Genomic DNA, 17,077 nt, shown 5'->3' with positions numbered 1-17,077 from the left:
CATTAAGCTGTGCTGTGGCGCTAGAAAGGGGTTTAGGCATGTGAGATTGCAAGTGTGCCTTTTTGATGTTGAAGTTTCTGGGTTAATCTTTGTCACTGTGGGCCGTTTGGTGACTTCCTGCTCCGCAGCTGTAAATATCCTTTTAAGACAGAGAATTTTGCAGAAATGGCCAAAACACTACTCTTCATGAAATGCTTCTGAAAAGAAATAATTGTCAACGGATTACCATAAATCCACATCAGATTATCTCCAATACACCCTACTTAATACTGTGTAAAGAGCCGAACATCAAACATAATGCGCTGCTTTTGACCAAGGCTGTTAACACACCCTTCTGGAAGTGATCAGAATATTAACATAAGACACTTCCTCAGCAGACACAGTTTAGAGAAGCAGCCACAGAGAGCAGGTTACAGATGAGAGCAGTGGATGATGCAGTCGTTTTTAAATTTCCACACCCCTTCATCTGGTCACCTCCTGTGAGCCAGTGTGGTGTAGTGGTTAAGAGCGGTAGACTCGTAATCTGGGGAACCGGGTCCGCGTCTCCCCTCCTCCACATGCAGCTGCTGGGTGACCTTGGGCTAGTCACACTTCTTTGAAGTCTCTCAGCCCCACTCACCTCACAGAGTGTTTGTTGTGGGGGAGGAAGGGAAAGGAGAATGTTAGCCGCTTTGAGACTCCTTCGGGTAGTGAAAAGCGGGATATCAAATCCAAACTCTTCTTCTTCTTCTTCTTCTTCTTCTTCTTCTTCTTCTTCTTCTTCTTCTTCTTCTTCTTCTTCTCTGTCCACTGGTATTATTGCCTCCCCTTTCTCTCCTCCTCTCCTCAACCTTCACTGTCTGTCACTGCCTCTTCCCTCTTTGTTTCCCTTCTCTCTGCCTATATTATCCTTGCCTTGTCTTTCTAAGGCTGGGTATACACAAATAAACCAAAATCCACCACTCTGGATAAGGAAACCTATGGGCTTTTGTTTTACTGCAAACCTGGTTGTGTGTGTGTGTGTGTGTGTGTGTGTGTGTTCCATGGTAGCTTTCCTTAACAGACCCAACTTTAGGCTTGAGAAAGCCTCAGCTGCTTTTCAAGTTGCGTTCCTAATGACCTCACTCTACTGCAACAGGACTGAACTGGATTCAGATGTGAACAGGATCCAAATAATTCAGAAATTCAGAACAGCTCATATTTTGCACAGTTACTGTTCTCATTCAGAAACACGAGACCTTTGAAAACCTGAGGTCCTATACATGCCTAGCTGAGAACGGGTCTTTGGTGACGGCAAAGCCCTGTTCTGCTTTCGCAAGCCCTGGCAATCGGCTGACAGGTGGTGTTAGCAGCAGAAGCACAGGGCTTGATCACAGGCTGCTCGCCATCTTTGCCACCCTACTCCAGAGGCATTCTTGATAGTTGATATTGCACTTAAACTGCCATGCCCCAAACTGATTATTAATGCTTAAGAGCAGCAGTGCCAAACCTCCAGCCTCCCCATTTGGCTCAAGAGACTGTTTCAGCTAAGCCACACCCACCTATGACATCTGTTGTTTGGTCAGGTGTCCTATGGCATCATATAGGTGACATTAGGTGTTGGGCAGCGAAATACACAGCTCCCTGTTGAAAGCAAGGTTTGCTGTGAGCCCTATGCTTTTGTAAGCATCACTGATCACCTGAATATCACGCCTGCAAAGAGCATGAGTTACTGCTTAGAATGAAAACTGTGATTTGGATCCCTGTGAAAAAGAATATAGCCCTGGAATCATTGGCTGGCAATGTTTAAAATTAGACCAGAAGGTCAAGCTTCAGTAAAATGTAGTCTATAAATATCAGACAGAGGAACTCACCAAAGGAACGTGCTAACTGTAAATAGTCTAGTGAGAGGGGAATCTTTTTCCAACTAGTTTTTGCCTCCCACAATATTGCGCGATTTGGTTCTCTGCTTCCTTGTGTCCTGTGTTTGAGTTGGACTGGGCTGGCGTTCTCTCCCTTGGAATATGGGAAAACAGCCCAGGCAAAACCTTGGCAAATAACTGCAGAAGGAAAACAAACACTGAGTTGGTTGTCATCAGAGTCCTTTCCTTCACTGAAAGACAGTCTTTCCTTGCACTGGGGAGAAGGAACAACGCAGCCCCCACCACGAACATGCATACTGTTCATTGCCACTCCAGTTGGCCTGATTGAGGCTAAACTCCAAGCCAGTGGAAATATACCCACCAGCCCAGTAGTTTAAAATGGCCCAAATGCTCCATCTCACACAAAATACAGCATTCTTACTTAGCACTGAAACAGTGAATAAGTGGGTGAATACTGCCAGGACCATTTCTGTTTGCTTCCTGTACCAGCACAAATGAACATTCTATTTCTACTAAGCAAATGTTCATTTTGGTAATCAGGGAGAACCAAATACTAGATTGCTGAATACAGTGTGTGTGTGTGTGTGTGTGTGTGTGTGTGTGCAGGGGCGTACCCAGGATCAAAACTTGGGGGGGGGGGCAAGCCATGGTCGTTCAAGTTGTGACATTTCAGCACGGAAAGGCGAATGAAACCAAAATTTTAGGAAAAATATATATAATTATAGCAGTGCTTTATTACGGTAGTTATTACAATTATTTGCTTGAAATTTTTTTTACAATTTTTTATTCTAGTTACATGTCTTATACCAGGGGTGGCCAACTCCCAAGAAACTATGATCTACTTTCAGCAGTGATCTATCCCCGTTTTTGGGGTTCAGCTGTTCAGCTCAAAGTTGTTGACCCTTTTGGGGATGAGGAATGCCCCGTTTTTTAGGGGTTCAGTTCGTTTTTAGATTACTGACCATATTATGTAAACAGCAAACAAAAACAGCTTCAAAAAACAGAAAAACTTCCCCCCAAAAACAGAAAGCCCCCAAATGGCTGAAAAACTCAAGTTTCCTAGGATCCTCAGCCCTCGCAAGGGAACTGTTTCCAAAGCTCTGTTGCAACGATCAGCCGGGGCAACACACACACACACACACGCAATGGCCGGCTGCCGGTCAGCAGAGCTCAATTGTTATTTAGATTTTGGGAGGGGGAGAAAGACCAGTGGTTGAGCTTTTTTAGGAGAGCTTTTTTTCCTTTTAGGCTGCCGATAACCATTTAATTATTATTATTATTTGCTTCTATGGGGGGGGGCAGGTGCCCCCTCCTCCCCCCCCTGGGTACGCCCGTGTGTGTGTGTGTGTATGTGTGTGTGTGTTTCTCCTGCCTTTCTTCAATTCATGGTTCCACACACATGCATAGAATCATAGAACTGTAGAGTTGGAAGGGATGCCAAGGGTCACCTAAAGCTGGAATCTCAACTAAAGCATCTATGACAGATGACCATCCAACCTCTGCTTAAAAACCTCCAAGGAAGGAGAGTCCACAACCTTCAGCTAGGTTTGGGAAAGATCCCTGCCTTAACCCAGAAGAGCCACTGCCAGTCACGTGTTGGCAATATTGAGCTAGGTTAAACAATAGTGTGTGACTCAGAATAGGGCAGCTTCCTTTGCTCCCATTTATTTAAAAGCATTTCTAAACCGCTCAGTATTTTTTAAATGTCCAGGTGGCTATTATTATCACTGTAGTCCCACATTAAATCCAGCTCCCAATATCTGATGGAGACATCCCTACGACACAGTCTGGCAAGCAATTTGGTTTCTCAGCTCCATCAGCTTTGTAGTTCCTCCAAGGCTGCAAGTCTCACGCATCCGCTGAGGGCTCCATGTATGAGCTGGCAGCTGCTCCAGGACCTTCAGACTCAATGCTGATAAAGGTCAACTTGAAAGGTGTTCGTTCATGGAAAGTTTTCAGTGCAACTATGTTCCACTATATAATCTGTCAGGGAAAGGAACTCTCAGTCCCTCCACTGGGCAAAGCACAGGTTGTGGTGATTTAATTCTTCCAGGCAACTCAGATGATCAGCATTTCCTATGAGCTAGATATTACTAAAAGCGTGTGTGTGTGTCTTTTCATTTAGGTATCAATTTAGATGAAGGACCATTTTCAGCAATATGTGGGAACTTTTAATTAGTTAAAGGTGTGGCCATCCATGTCAAGACTTTAAATAAAGACATGCGTTCTTTGATTAAAAGATGTACTAAACTCTTCAGGCCATAAGGCAGTTAATCACATCACATGGATTAATTCTGGACATGTTTACCCTTCCATAGAGCCCTTTGTATATTCAAACTGAGTCTCTTCTTATATGGCTAGTTCTGAATTCGGAGCAAAAGCAGGACTGGGGATTGAGCTCTGCAGGGGGAAGGAAATGTTAGGAAACCAGCCTTCCTGCTTGCAAAGAGTTCTCCTAAAACTATGTACGTGGTTGGGTGGACTTTTCAAGGGTACCATTTAGGGAAAGCAATGGTGGCTGTTACACACAGAAATTTCAGGTTCTTGTAAGGGCTAATCTACACTTCCTCTGGTCCCGGGGGAAACCAGGTTTTCCCTGGGTTGTCATTTGTTCAGGTCTATCACCAAAGAGCAGGTTCCCTTGGAAAGGAGTGGGGCAAAGGGAAAACTGCTCAGACCCGCATTTTCTAGGCATGGCACAAGCAGATGGGTAGACGAGCCCTCAGTTGGCATCTGTCCTGGAACTATTTTAAATTTTCTTTATTAATGGATTTGTTTTTAATATAGAATGGGCCTTTTCTGTGGACACTCCATGTTTGTGGAATGCTGTCTTCAGGGAAGCACACCTGGCCCTGTCTCTGTCTGTTTTTAGGGGCCGGGTGAAAACATACTTATCTACCCATGTTTTTAACTGGGAGAGTTGTTAGATATTCCTGTGGCCTTTGCTGCACTCATCCTTTCAACCGGGGTGGGTAGGACTTGTTCCTTTAAAATATATTGTCAGGTGATCATTTCAGCTATTGTTTATGGTTATTTTTATCTGATTTCATTGTCTTTGTTATTTTAAATTTTTTCTGTGTTTTTCCTGTATTTTTTCTTTATTTTATGCTTTGAGGCACTTGAGTGCAAAATGTGACTAATAATAATAATATATGGAGCTGTTTTAAATTGTTTTTATACTTTTCTTATGGTTGTAACTGTTTATGCATTTTATAATTGTACATTCTGTTCTTGTAACACATCCTGAAACCTAATATATAAGTATAGTGTGTGTGTGTGTGTGTGTGTGTGTGCGCGCGCGCTTCAGGAGAACCTTCATTTCTGACCATCTCACTGGTTCTATGCAACAAGTGACTTTTGTTAAAACTATTCAGGAGGTCTGTACAGTGGTACCTTGAGTTAAGAACTTAATTTGTTCTGGAGGTCCGTTCTTAACCTGAAACTGTTCTTAATCTGAAGCACCACTTTAGCTAATAGGACCTCCCGCTGCCCCTGCACCGCTAGAGCACAATTTCTGTTCTTATCCTGAAGCAAAGTTCTTAACCTAAAGCATTATTTCTGGGTTAGCGGAGTTTGTAACCTGAAGCATATGTAACCTGAAGCGTATGTAAACTGAGGTACAGCTGTATACCAGAAATGGAAACCAAAGTGATGCAGGGTACAGAGCATACATACATTATGCAGGTAGCTCACTTCATGGATCTCATTGTTGCTCCACATGAACTGAATATACATCCTGGAGCACAGCCCAAACCCTTCTACAACCTGCACATTGTAAACTTTTCTGCTGCTACATATCTTCTCACTAAGGGTCACCTGATAAGCTTTAAGGCAATTCCCCAGAAAAGAGTTTGAATGCCAGCGTAACCCATACCATCCATACTGTAATGTGTCACATGCAGAAGCAGTCGGGGTGACAAAACATGGGGAAGAACATGGCAGAAGAAGCCACAGCTGTGTCCCTGCTAATAGATCAGGGAGGAGGCTATTTGTTCCTTCATTTTGTAATCTTGTAATGCTATTACCAGATAATAACAAATATGGTGGCATAGCATTAAGACTCCAAGTTTATCAGATAATATCAAACAGGAAAGGCATAATGATGCAGATATGTTTTCACTCCCTTCTAAAAGGGAATGTACTAGGCTGATCTTAAGAGGAAAAGAATTCAACAGTTTTCCTTCAAGGCACAAAGAGAACATTCTGGTCATATTAGCTTATGTCCCAAGGATTTTATTAATTTCCCTCACCAAGCTCTAATTGTGGGAATAAGAGGTGCTCAGCAGTCTCACTCCATCCATAGAGATGAGACCCCCATGCAGAACTAGGTTTTTCAATTTTTGGTGGTTGTTTTCTGAGAGAATTTGTGAGCCTTTTACAATTGCATGCCAGGCGAATATTCAAACAGGTGAAGTTGTCCCTTCCATCTTCTCTGCATACAGATTTGGCTGCTGAATTTGTGGTTTTTTAGGCAGCTGTTAGACACAGAAGCCCTCGCACTAAAGATGTTAGTACAACTCCATGTTGTTGTTTTCTAGGTTTGACATCATCCACTTGCTACTATGCCTTTGGGCTTCTTACAGCACTCCCTTTCATCTCAAATTTGAGCCTACAATTCTCTCCCATACTAACTCCCTTAATCCCCACCTGCCCCCAACCCCACCTACCTCTTAACAGCTTATAGGAAACCTAAGCCTTTGAAGGTAGGGTAGGGGACACATGTTCTTGCAGATGTTGTTGGACTCCCAGTGCCATCATCTCTGATCATTGGCTCTGGCTGACTGAGACTGATGGGAATCACTGTACATCGGGAGGACAGCTCTGTACCTTGACACCACCAGGACCCTAATACCAAAAATGCACACCGTGAGTCCACCCCTCAAGCTCTTCCCCACCAAACAGCTACTTACCTCCAGCATCCAAGTAGACTCATGCAAGATGCATTCAGATCAATAGAAATAAGTGGCGTATTAGTGTGTTTCACAGACCCAAGCAAAGGGTAAAGCAATGCATTTATAAATGAGCCAACAGCAAATTGTCATTTTTTTACTACATGTGGGAGTCAGAAAATACAGTTTTGCTTAAAAACCCTGACTTACAACCCACAGTCAGATGTTTTCTTTTAGTTCTATCTACACAGCAAAATTTGCTTTTGAAATTCTATTCCCCAAAAATATCATGTGAAAAATCTGGTAAGATGACATTTGATTATTTATACTATTTATTTTTTGCATCCCACTTTTCTTCCACCATGCAAGCAGAATGCATGGGGTTCCTGAGTAGTCTCCCATCCAGGCCCTGACTAGAGCCAGACCTGCTCAACTTTAGCAAGGTGTCTACATCAAATACGCTTAAACCATGCCCTATAATTTAGTCTTAATGCTCACTATAAATCATTGATATTGTTGGGTGACACCATTAGTCGTATTCAGAGGGCACCCACTGGATATAACCCATTATCTTCTGCTTCTTCCCCAGTTCAATACACTCCATCTTCTGCACGAGTGAATATTGAGGGTTTCCTGTTTCAACATGTAAAAGAGCATTGGCAGGTGGTGCCAGGATAAAATGGAAGTTCTTTCTAACAGCTACCCTGATGCAACGGCATCTTATTAAATGGTAGCTGAAGCCTTTGTGCTGTAAAGCTGCCATTTGGAGCTAAAAAAGAGAGTGCAGTTTCCACATCATTTTGTCCTGAGAAGATTTCACAAAGAGAACCTCCCACTCATGTTCACTGTGGGTTACTCCAAGGTACAAACGCATCTTAAATGTAATAGTGTTTTTTTTACTGGCCCTGCTCCAGTGCTTTTAAGTACTGCTTAACGCAAGAAATGTATCTGCTGGAGTTTCCTCATCCATTCCCTACCTGCTTAACTTTCATGTGGGAGGGAGTCAGCAACCTTGTTTGGGCCAGCTTCTGTTCTTTCCAGAGCAATTTTGTTGAGGCTTTACCCTGTGACTCAGAATTATTTGTCTCCAACTCTGGTACACCTTTAATCACCTCCAAAATCTGTCTCTGTGGCAGAGGTGGAGAACCTCAGGCCCAGGAGCAAAAAAATAAATAAAAAATAAATGCAGCCCTCTCTGCTTGACCCTCTAGACCAGCCTTTCTCAACCTTGGGTCCCCATATGTTTTTGGCGTAGGCCTACAACTCCCATCATCCCTGACCACTGGTCCTGCTACCTAGGGATGGTGGGAGTTGTAGGCCAAAAACATCTGGGGACCCAAGGTTGAGAGAGGCTGCTCTATACACTCCCCCTGCCAGATCCATCCCCCCCTCCACAGTTTTGCATCCATCCCTCTTGCTTGCTTGCAGAGAGGATAGAGAAATGGTATGCAAAAAAAACTCTGACTTTTGCAAAGGGAGGTGTCTCACCAACCAGTATTTGGCCCTGCCCACCACTGACATATGGCCCCCAGAAGTCACCCTCAACAGAATGTGCCCTGAAGTGTTTCCCACCACTGATTTACAAGCTTCACTTTGCCTTATGGTAAGCATACTCCTGATTCCAAGTATTATCTGTCTTTAAAGTATAGCAAAAACAGAAGTTTTTTTTTTAATCTTTCTTGGTTTAATGCACAGAATATACTTGCCCTTCCAGTACTCAATCCCCTTGCTTTGCTGGTCCATGCCATGTGAGTCAAATATCCACCCATCCTTAGCAGGAAAAGAAAATTCTGCAAAATTCTAGAGATCAGATCTCAATAGAGACCCATCTCAAAAGTGCTGACGGCAGCCCCAGCACAAGCCAGGAGCTGGTGGAGCCTCGGAGTCAAGTTTTTCCCCCTCATGCATTAAATGGAAAATAAACATTTGAAACAAATTCAGTATTTCGCTAGTGTGCTCTTCCAAAGTGTCTGCCCCACCTCCTTTTCCTTCCTAGCAGGGCATCCAAAACTGTTCTAATGTGCTCCTTGTGAAGGTTGATTGAGAACTGGCAACGGGGAAAGAACAGAGATGCTCTTTCAGACCAAAAGTGAGTTCAGAATGGACAGGGCTGTGCTGGCTTTGTGGTGGCCCACTGGATATGGTGGAAGGCAGGGAAGCCAATGGCAGGTAGAGTGAGAGCTGACAAGCAATGCAACCCTCTGACTGGTTGTAAGAAAGAATGTGGGGGCTCGTTGAGAACACTCGTTGGTTGGTAGGACAGTGCCCCATTTACTGTAATGGACCAGCCTCTACTGCTTCTGGGTCTAATTCAAAGTGTTGGCCTTCTAAACCCTAAACATTTTGAAACCAAGGTCCACCTGCACCCAGAGCACTGCAATCAGCCTTGTTTCAGCCTTCTTCATCCAGTAAGGCATGTTCCCTGCTATTTGCCAAACTAAGGAGAATTGCAACAGAGTTAAATTGCTGTGCTGGCTGGATTCTGTAGTCCACTGAGTGCCCTACAAACTGCCTGCATCTTTTAACTTTTCCGCCAGGGAGCCTAAAAAGTAGCTTTCCAAGAGGGCTTCCGTCCCAGATTCTTAGCTCCCCTGACGACTGGAAAAACAAATTGCAACAGAGTTAACACAGCCAGCGGCAACCATCTCGCCTTCACGGGTGCTGACAAGTCAGACTGACAACCAGGAGGTTCCCTACCCACAACACAAGCAGTCATTGAGGATGCCCTGGGCTTTCCCAGGAGGTGTGGCTTAGGGCACGGGGCACTTTATTGGTAGTAAGAGAAGCACCTGGCCAGTTCAAACAGAGTCTGGGGGCTGAACTGAGTGATAGTTTACAATTTTGAGACATTCTCTTATCTGGGAAACCAGTCAACCATTCATCAGAAATTGGTGATTTGTGGGCATGCCCTCAAGTCACACAGGACTGCTGGAGCAGAGGAACGCCTGCTGTATAAATTGTTGGCTGAGTGCAGATTACACAACGTGTTTCGTGCCAGGCCTCATTCTGTGATTTAGACTAATGGCCTCCGAATCATTACATCTCACCCGACTCCCAAATACTCCATGATAAGGAGCACAGTTCAGTTGTTGTCTGGTTGACAACATACTTGGCATGTAGAAGGTCATTTTAGGCTCAGCTGGAAAGGGAAGAGCTAGGAAAGTCTGCAATTCAAAATTCTGGAGAGTGGCTGCCAGGCAGTGCAGAGCATTTGTGGCTACCCTGCGGCCCTACAAATGTCACTGAACTCCAACTCCTACCAACCCCAGCCAGCATGACCAATGATCAGTGATGATGGGATTTGCAGTCCAGAAGACCTCCCCTATGTTGTGCCCAGCCATGGTGCTGAACTATAGTTCCCATCATTCCTCTCCATTGGTGTACTGGCTGCAACCCATGGGAGTTGGAGTCCAACAACAACTGGAAGGTCAAAGGTGATTTAAACACCTTTTTCCAGCATAGTCAACGTGGACAGCTACCGGGGTCATTCTGCACACAAGCAACAGAATGAAACAGTCGGAAGTGAAGAGGTGGCACGGACTGCACCACTTCTGACGGCAGACTGCCTTTTCCAACGCACATATACTTACAAGGAAGCAATGCGGAAGAAGAGCTGGGCTCGTTTTCAACCCAGTGTGCAAGTTTTTCTATTTGCACGGTGTTGTGTCTTTGTGAGATTCCACGTGGTTTAAATGTGGTGTTGTTTTTAAAGGGGTGGGGAGGCCCAACTTCTGCCGCCTCGCTCTCTTGCACCTGTAGATGCTTGGCGTGAAGGCCTGGATTGGTGCCAAAACTTACTCTGGGGATCTGTTTCCACGAGCGGGGCTGTGCAACGACGACAGGAAACTGTCGCTAATCGTGTGCTCATTTTGGACAAGAGAGCGAGGCTTCTTCCGGGACAGGGGGCCTGGGGCTTGTCTTCTTCTCCGGGCAGCTGAAGTTCAGCGCGCCTCTTTTACTGTCCGCTGACCCCGGGCGAGGGACCCCGAGGGAGAGGCGGCGGCGGCAGCGGCGTCTCTGGCTCCGCTCCGCGCTGCCCGCCCCCCGCTCGCGCTCCCTCGGCCCCGCCCGGCACCTGCCTCCTCCTCGCAGGCCCCGGCCCCGCCCTCCCAGCCGGGCAGCCACCGCGGGCGAAGGCGTCTGTTAGCAGCGGCGAGCTGTTGGCGAAGGAGCGTGTGGTGGTGCCGCTGCTGCAGCTGCTGCGAGAGAGACGCCGGCCATGGGGAGAGTGCAAGGAGGGATGCGCTGCGTCAAGTTCCTGCTCTTCATCTTCAACTTCATCTTCTGGGTCAGTGCGGGGCGATCGCGACCGGGGAGAATGAGCCGGGGAGCAAAGGGCAATCGGGGACTACGGGGCTGTGGGAAGCAGTAGTCAAAGAAGAGGGAGAGAGATTGAATGGGAATTCAGGATACCCGGGAAAGACGAGCAGTAAAGTCTGGACTCTGGAGAGCAATGGTGATAGGGCAGAGAGAGGCTATTTCATAGATCGTAGAGCTGGGTCCACGAGGGTCATCTAGTCTAACCTCCTGCGATGCAGGGTTCTTTTGCCCAACTCTGGGCTCGAACCCACGACCCTGAGATCAAGAGTCTCATTCCCTGCTAACTGAGCTATCCCGCGCCTCAGCTTCATCAGGAAGAGCAAACAGAGTGAGCCCTTTGCTGCCAGCTAAGGATCTTGCTGCTTCAGGCAGCAAACCGACACGCTTACGTACGTGCTGATAAACTGTAGCACAATCCCAGCCAGCCGGTTTCTCTCTCCCCCTGCCTTGACCATCTTTCGTTGCACAACCCCCTACAGCACTACATGCCACCCTTCATGATCTCTTGAGCCTGCTAGAGCGAAATTGCAATAACATGGGCTGGTGTGCAACCGCTCTGCCCTGCGCATCCCTCTGCTTCGGATCACTGGGAGGCTAACCTAACAGCTGCTAGATATGTAGGATACTCCATTGGGGGAAGGTCATGCTTCCTTTCTCCGTCCGACCCACTGTTTTGTAGATACTGTACTCTCTGCAACGGCTGTTTTGCACAATCAATTTATGCAGCTATCAAAGTGGGGAGCAGGCAGGTACAAACTGATCCAAAGGAAATGAAGCTGAGGTGTTCTAGTGCAAAGTGCCGTGTGAAGTTAAGTGTGTTCTGAAGGAAGCACGGATCATCTGTCATCCTCATCTAACCCATGATAGCTCAGTTACAGTAAAAAAAACATATTGAGTGAATGAGTTACCTTCGTTAGTGTGTCTTTTCTGCATACGATCGTCTTTTGTCTTTGGGGCAGATGAGATCATCAGGCAAGGAGAAGTGTCTGTCTCTGCAACCCTCGTGGAAAAATGCCTGTAACTTGCAAATTGTCTGCACCTATGGGCTGGCCATATGGTCACATGTTTGTGAAGCCTAGTGCCACATTAAAAGCAAGTCAAAAAGGCTGGAACCTACAAAAGCACAAATGCTGTATTGCCCCAATAAGCACGTGATTATGATGGGGTTTAATGTCTTGCTTCCCTCCCTTCTGGGACATCAACCATGAAACCACTAACAAGTTTCTTAAATAACACTGACATGTGAGCATTGGTTAGAATTCTGTGAGCTTTTCTATTTGTGTCTCTGAGATGTGTAAAGCTTTGTGGCTTCTTGAACCATTTTCCCAGAGATAAAATGTTACCCCTTTTGTGTGTTGTGGACCCTTTGTATGTTTGGTCAAAAATGTATTTGCAGCATTTGTGAGCATCCACCCTTTGAGCAATTATTAATGCAGGTCTCTCTTATTAGTGGCATGAGTGTGAAACCACTATGGCTCTGCGTGAATGCCCAAAATGTTTTAAGCTAGAATTTCCAAGCCAAGTGCAGTACTCTGTGAATACATTTCAATGTCTATCATATTAAGGAGCATGACACGATGTGTGGCTGTAGTTTATTAGTAGGGAAGCTAGCCTTTATTGGTTGTGATCTCCTGAACCTGTATACAATAAAGGCATTAATGGTTTGCCAGTCCGCTGCAGCGTGTTCCTTTTGTTCCTGATGTACTGAGGCAAATCGCCTTTTCAAATATTAAAAGCAGAGGATATCCAAATAAGCAAGCAAGCTGCTTACCAACTCTTGTGCAGAATGGTGTACACAGAGTACAAGTGAAAGGCAATAATTTTTAATAAATTCTGACAAGCAATATTACAATATGCACTTTCTCCTGGTGGCTGTCAGAGTTCATGCAAATGTACAGAATCTGCTCCCTCTTATCTTTTGCTATTGTTGATGCATCACAGGAGACAATTGCACTCCAGTGCTGTGGAGGGGAAGGGTGCAACTTCAGAACAATTCAGAAAAGCAGAAGCAACGGGATGGGAGTTTTTTTGACATTGAGGTCACAATCATGGGGGAAGGGAAGCCTTGTTCTTTTCCATCCCCTATTTTGCTTAAATGGCTGCTCAAGGTTCCTTTCTTCAGTGGTACCAGCTGAGAATATTCAACCCAAACTCTGAATAATGTCTTTAGCTAGAACCATCATCTGAGCAGGAAATGTAAATTCCCAGAGACTGTCATCTCGAAAGGCCCTAAAACATACAATCATAGAGTTGGAAGGGACCCCAAGGGCCATCTAGTCCAACCTCCTACAATGCAGGAACCTCAACTAACGCATCCATGACAGATGACCATCCATCTATCATGCCATTGGGAAAGGCCTCTATTAAAGATGGCAGACCCCAAGAGATTTGCTGCCCTCCTCGATCATGCTTCTGATGTATCCCCTGTGTAAAAATAGCAGCAGCCTGCCCACTTCTTCCCCATCACTGACTGGGCAGGCCATACATGAGAGGTCACCAACTGTTTTAGGCACAGGGACACATTTTTGAGTGAGTGAACAATATAATTGTAGAGTTGGAAGGGGCTCCATTGGTCATCTAGTCCAACCCAATCTTGGGCACTACTCTCTCCTGTCACTTCTTGCTCCCTTCCCCTGGATTGGCTCCTCTTCTCACCACCTGAAGACTTTGCCAAGCTGAAACTTAGATGCAGTGGATTTAATCTGAGCCGTGAAAAGCACATAGAGCTGAATGACAAAGTTCCTCCTCTTTTCAAGGCAGAAAAAGGTGACCACTCACCAAGAGGGGCAATGAATGGGGGTGGGGGACACTCAGAGGCTTCATGGGCACTTGGAAATACCTTCAAGATGCTATTGCACCCAAGATGCCATTGCATTGGTGACCCCAACCATACGTACTCCCTTGGTGGGCAGGATTTTTGTGGAAGCCTGGCAAGATGAAAGCCAAACCCTGCTTGCAGATAGCCTTGACCAATATAGCTAGAAATGAGTTGTCTTTTCCCCATAAGGAGATCCTGTGGACTAATTATGTCTGTTTGGTCAGAGGTTTGTTTAAAATCTGCATTCATGTTGCTGTTTGGCTGATTGGGCTAATTTATCAATAATTTGCTTTTGAAGATGGCAACAATATTTAGAAGGTTTGCTTGTTCCGTTGCCTAACATATTATTTGGAGAACTGGGATCTCCTTTCTTAGAAGTGGTTTTCAGTTTCAGCATCTCTGGTCACATGGTGAAAGAAACTATCACTGGGGGTATTGTAGGCCATGTAATGAATACAAGTTTGCTCTTTATCTCGTTAACCATAACTTCTCATATTTGTCTATTAAGCATACCAGAATCTTGTGCTCTGCTGCACACTGACAAGAGTCTTTCCATTAGTAGAGATGTTTAGCCCTGAATTCCAAAAGAATAACATCACTTTAATTGCTGGTACTCAAGTTTATATCTCATCTAACACATCTCTTAGATCTGAGTACCAACATCAACCCGCCAGTAGAAGAAAATAGCTCTTCATTGAAACCATAGAAACAGCAAAGGAAATAAACAGCCACAATGGGGCACATTTGTTTATCCTTGACATTGTTTTGCTATCAACACTTTCCCAGAGCTGCGTGGTTCTCTGTGCCCAGGCAGTGCTGTGGATTGCTAATCTAAAAGGAAGCAAAAAACAAATAACTCTTAAGGAACAGCTTGGGACTCTTCAATTATGGGCACACTTCCATGATGGCTTAAGAATGTCCATTGTGCATATACACTTCTATAACTTTACATAGACTCAGAGTTTATTTCAGTCCTTCTAAGGGCATCATTCCTTCATTTTGAAGGAGGAATTTGTTAGGTCTGCTTTTCAAAAGCAGACTGACCAAACTGACACTCCCAAACTTGCTTGTGAACTGGAATGCAACTCCCAGTTGGATTTTGCACTTATCCGGATTTTGCGAAGCAGTTTTGGTGTGCAAAAAGTGTGCACAAAAATATTTATTTTTTGTTCAAAATTAATATTTTCTGGGAAATATTTCCCTATTTTCTGAGAAAGTGCATTGGAAGATGCCTATATTTCATGTGCAAAATGTGTACAATTTAAATGTGGACCTTTTTTTGCATTCTTTCCAAAAAAAAACCACAGAATATTGTTTTCAACTTTTTCATGTGGCTTTCGTTGTATATTTTTATGTTTTATTGCTGTAAACCACCATGATTTTTTAATTGCATAGTAATATATAAATATTTTTATAAATAAATAAAATGCAGTAGAATGGACCTGTGACTGCACATCATTGAAACAAAAATTAGGATGTTGAGTCCATCCCTAGCAATGCAGTACACCAGGAGGAGGGAACTGGAACTGACTGGTAGCCTAGATCCATATTTCAAACACCCATGGGTCAAGTTTGACGGGGGGGGGCAGGGTTGCCCACGTATCAATCACCTGATGTTACAACAGCAGCATATGACTTGCTTTTTGCTGCACAGTTTGATTCCAATCTGCATGGGCAAAAAAATGCTGCACAGCACTGGGGAATCCTTTTGCGCAGCATTACTGAAGCAGTGACAATCAGCTGATAGCAAGCACCACAAAGCCCATTTTATCTACCTCCACTGGGCAGATGGCTATGGCTTGGCCAGAACAAGTTTGCAGGCTAATAGGGAGATGTGGTCCTGAGTAGACCTGGAAGCCAGAGGTTCCCCATCCATGCAGTATGCATTAGGGAGATAAGTATCATCCATGTAAAGTTTCAAAGCAGCATATACACCATACATATCAAACATATCAAACATTTGCTTCAAAGAAACCTCAGTTCTGTGACCTGTAAAGCCCTTGCTTTGGCTGTCACCTTACAATATATCTTGCATATTTCCTTTTCTCCCTTCTCATCCTCTCTTTCCCATTCCAAACCTAGTTTAACATCTTTATAAATCATCAAACAAGTGGAAGGTATGCTTATCAGATTTTCTTATGACATCGGCAACTGAGTGGGTTAGCCAATTTCTTAGAAGTCAGGTGGGATTCAGCATGATCTTGATAGGATAGGAAATGGAGTGCTCTGCATTTAGGTAGGAAAAATTAGGTGTACAAATAATGCAGCATAGCTAGCACATGGGACAAGTGAAAATGACCTTTAAAAAAAGAATCCTACCCCCAGTGGCCACGTGAGAGGGCTAAAAATGACCGACACCCACCAGTCACAAAATAGCAGTGCAAGGGAGGAGATGGTGACAAATGAAGGGAGAGACTGATATAAGCAGCTAGCAGTTGGTGACATTGTTTACTGTTGAGATCTCATCCTTCTTTGAAAATCGCAGAATTCTTTACCATGGCAATCTCCATTCTGCTTTTCTCAAGCTAAGTCTAGCCATTGGATCTGGACATTGCATAACCTCCTCATTTTAGGCTTATCCAGAGGTTCTAAGAAAAGCAGAAGCCAACATTGTGGGTCCATTCCACCAAACAAGTTGCTTCTGAAGAACTGAATATGCCTCTCCTGTCATATCTTCCCTTTTCGTTTTGCACTTGACTTTCACCCATGCCCATCCTGACACTGCTAGTTTTCCTCCCTCCCTGATCCTTTTACATTAACTTCTTCTCCTACAAAAACTTTCTTCTCTGTTCCGTTCTGTTATATATACTGTTCTAGTTACAGGTAGGTAGCCGTGTTGGTCTGCCATAGTTAAAACAAAATAAAAAATAAAAAATAAAAAAATCCTTCCAGTAGCACCTTAGAGACCAACTACGGTAAGTTTGTTCTTGGTATGAGCTTCCTTGTGCATGCACACTTCTTCAGATATACCATGCATGCACACGAAAGCTCATACCAAGAACAAACTTAGTTGGTCTCTAAGGTGCTACTGGAAGGATTTTTTATTTTTATTTTATTTTTTTGTTTTAAATATACTGTTCTGTTATATATATATACACACTGAGTGGAATTCAACATTGTTCTATGACAAACATTCCTTCTGTGCAAGTGTTGCAATTTGCCAGACTGTACAATCCCCTGTCTCCCCCCTTCCCCATGCTCTTCTGGGG

General features: G+C 44.5%; 1 protein-coding gene across 1 annotated transcript in view; it reads left to right on the top strand.

Annotated features, from left to right (window-relative positions):
* Positions 1-10,861: 10,861 nt before the first annotated feature.
* TSPAN2 (tetraspanin 2) overlaps positions 10,862-17,077 on the top strand; it is a 62,269-nt gene continuing 56,053 nt past the window's right edge. Inside the window, exon 1 of the mRNA XM_033153047.1 lies at positions 10,862-11,018. Within this exon, the coding sequence (XP_033008938.1) occupies positions 10,950-11,018 (69 nt within the window). The 5' untranslated portion in view covers positions 10,862-10,949. The remainder of the gene's footprint in view (positions 11,019-17,077) is intronic.

This window comes from Lacerta agilis, chromosome 6 (genome assembly GCF_009819535.1).
Source record: "Lacerta agilis isolate rLacAgi1 chromosome 6, rLacAgi1.pri, whole genome shotgun sequence".
Lineage (NCBI taxonomy): Eukaryota > Metazoa > Chordata > Lepidosauria > Squamata > Lacertidae > Lacerta > Lacerta agilis.
The sequence above is the reverse complement of the archived record's forward strand: the minus strand, read 5'-3'. Positions and strand labels throughout refer to the sequence as shown.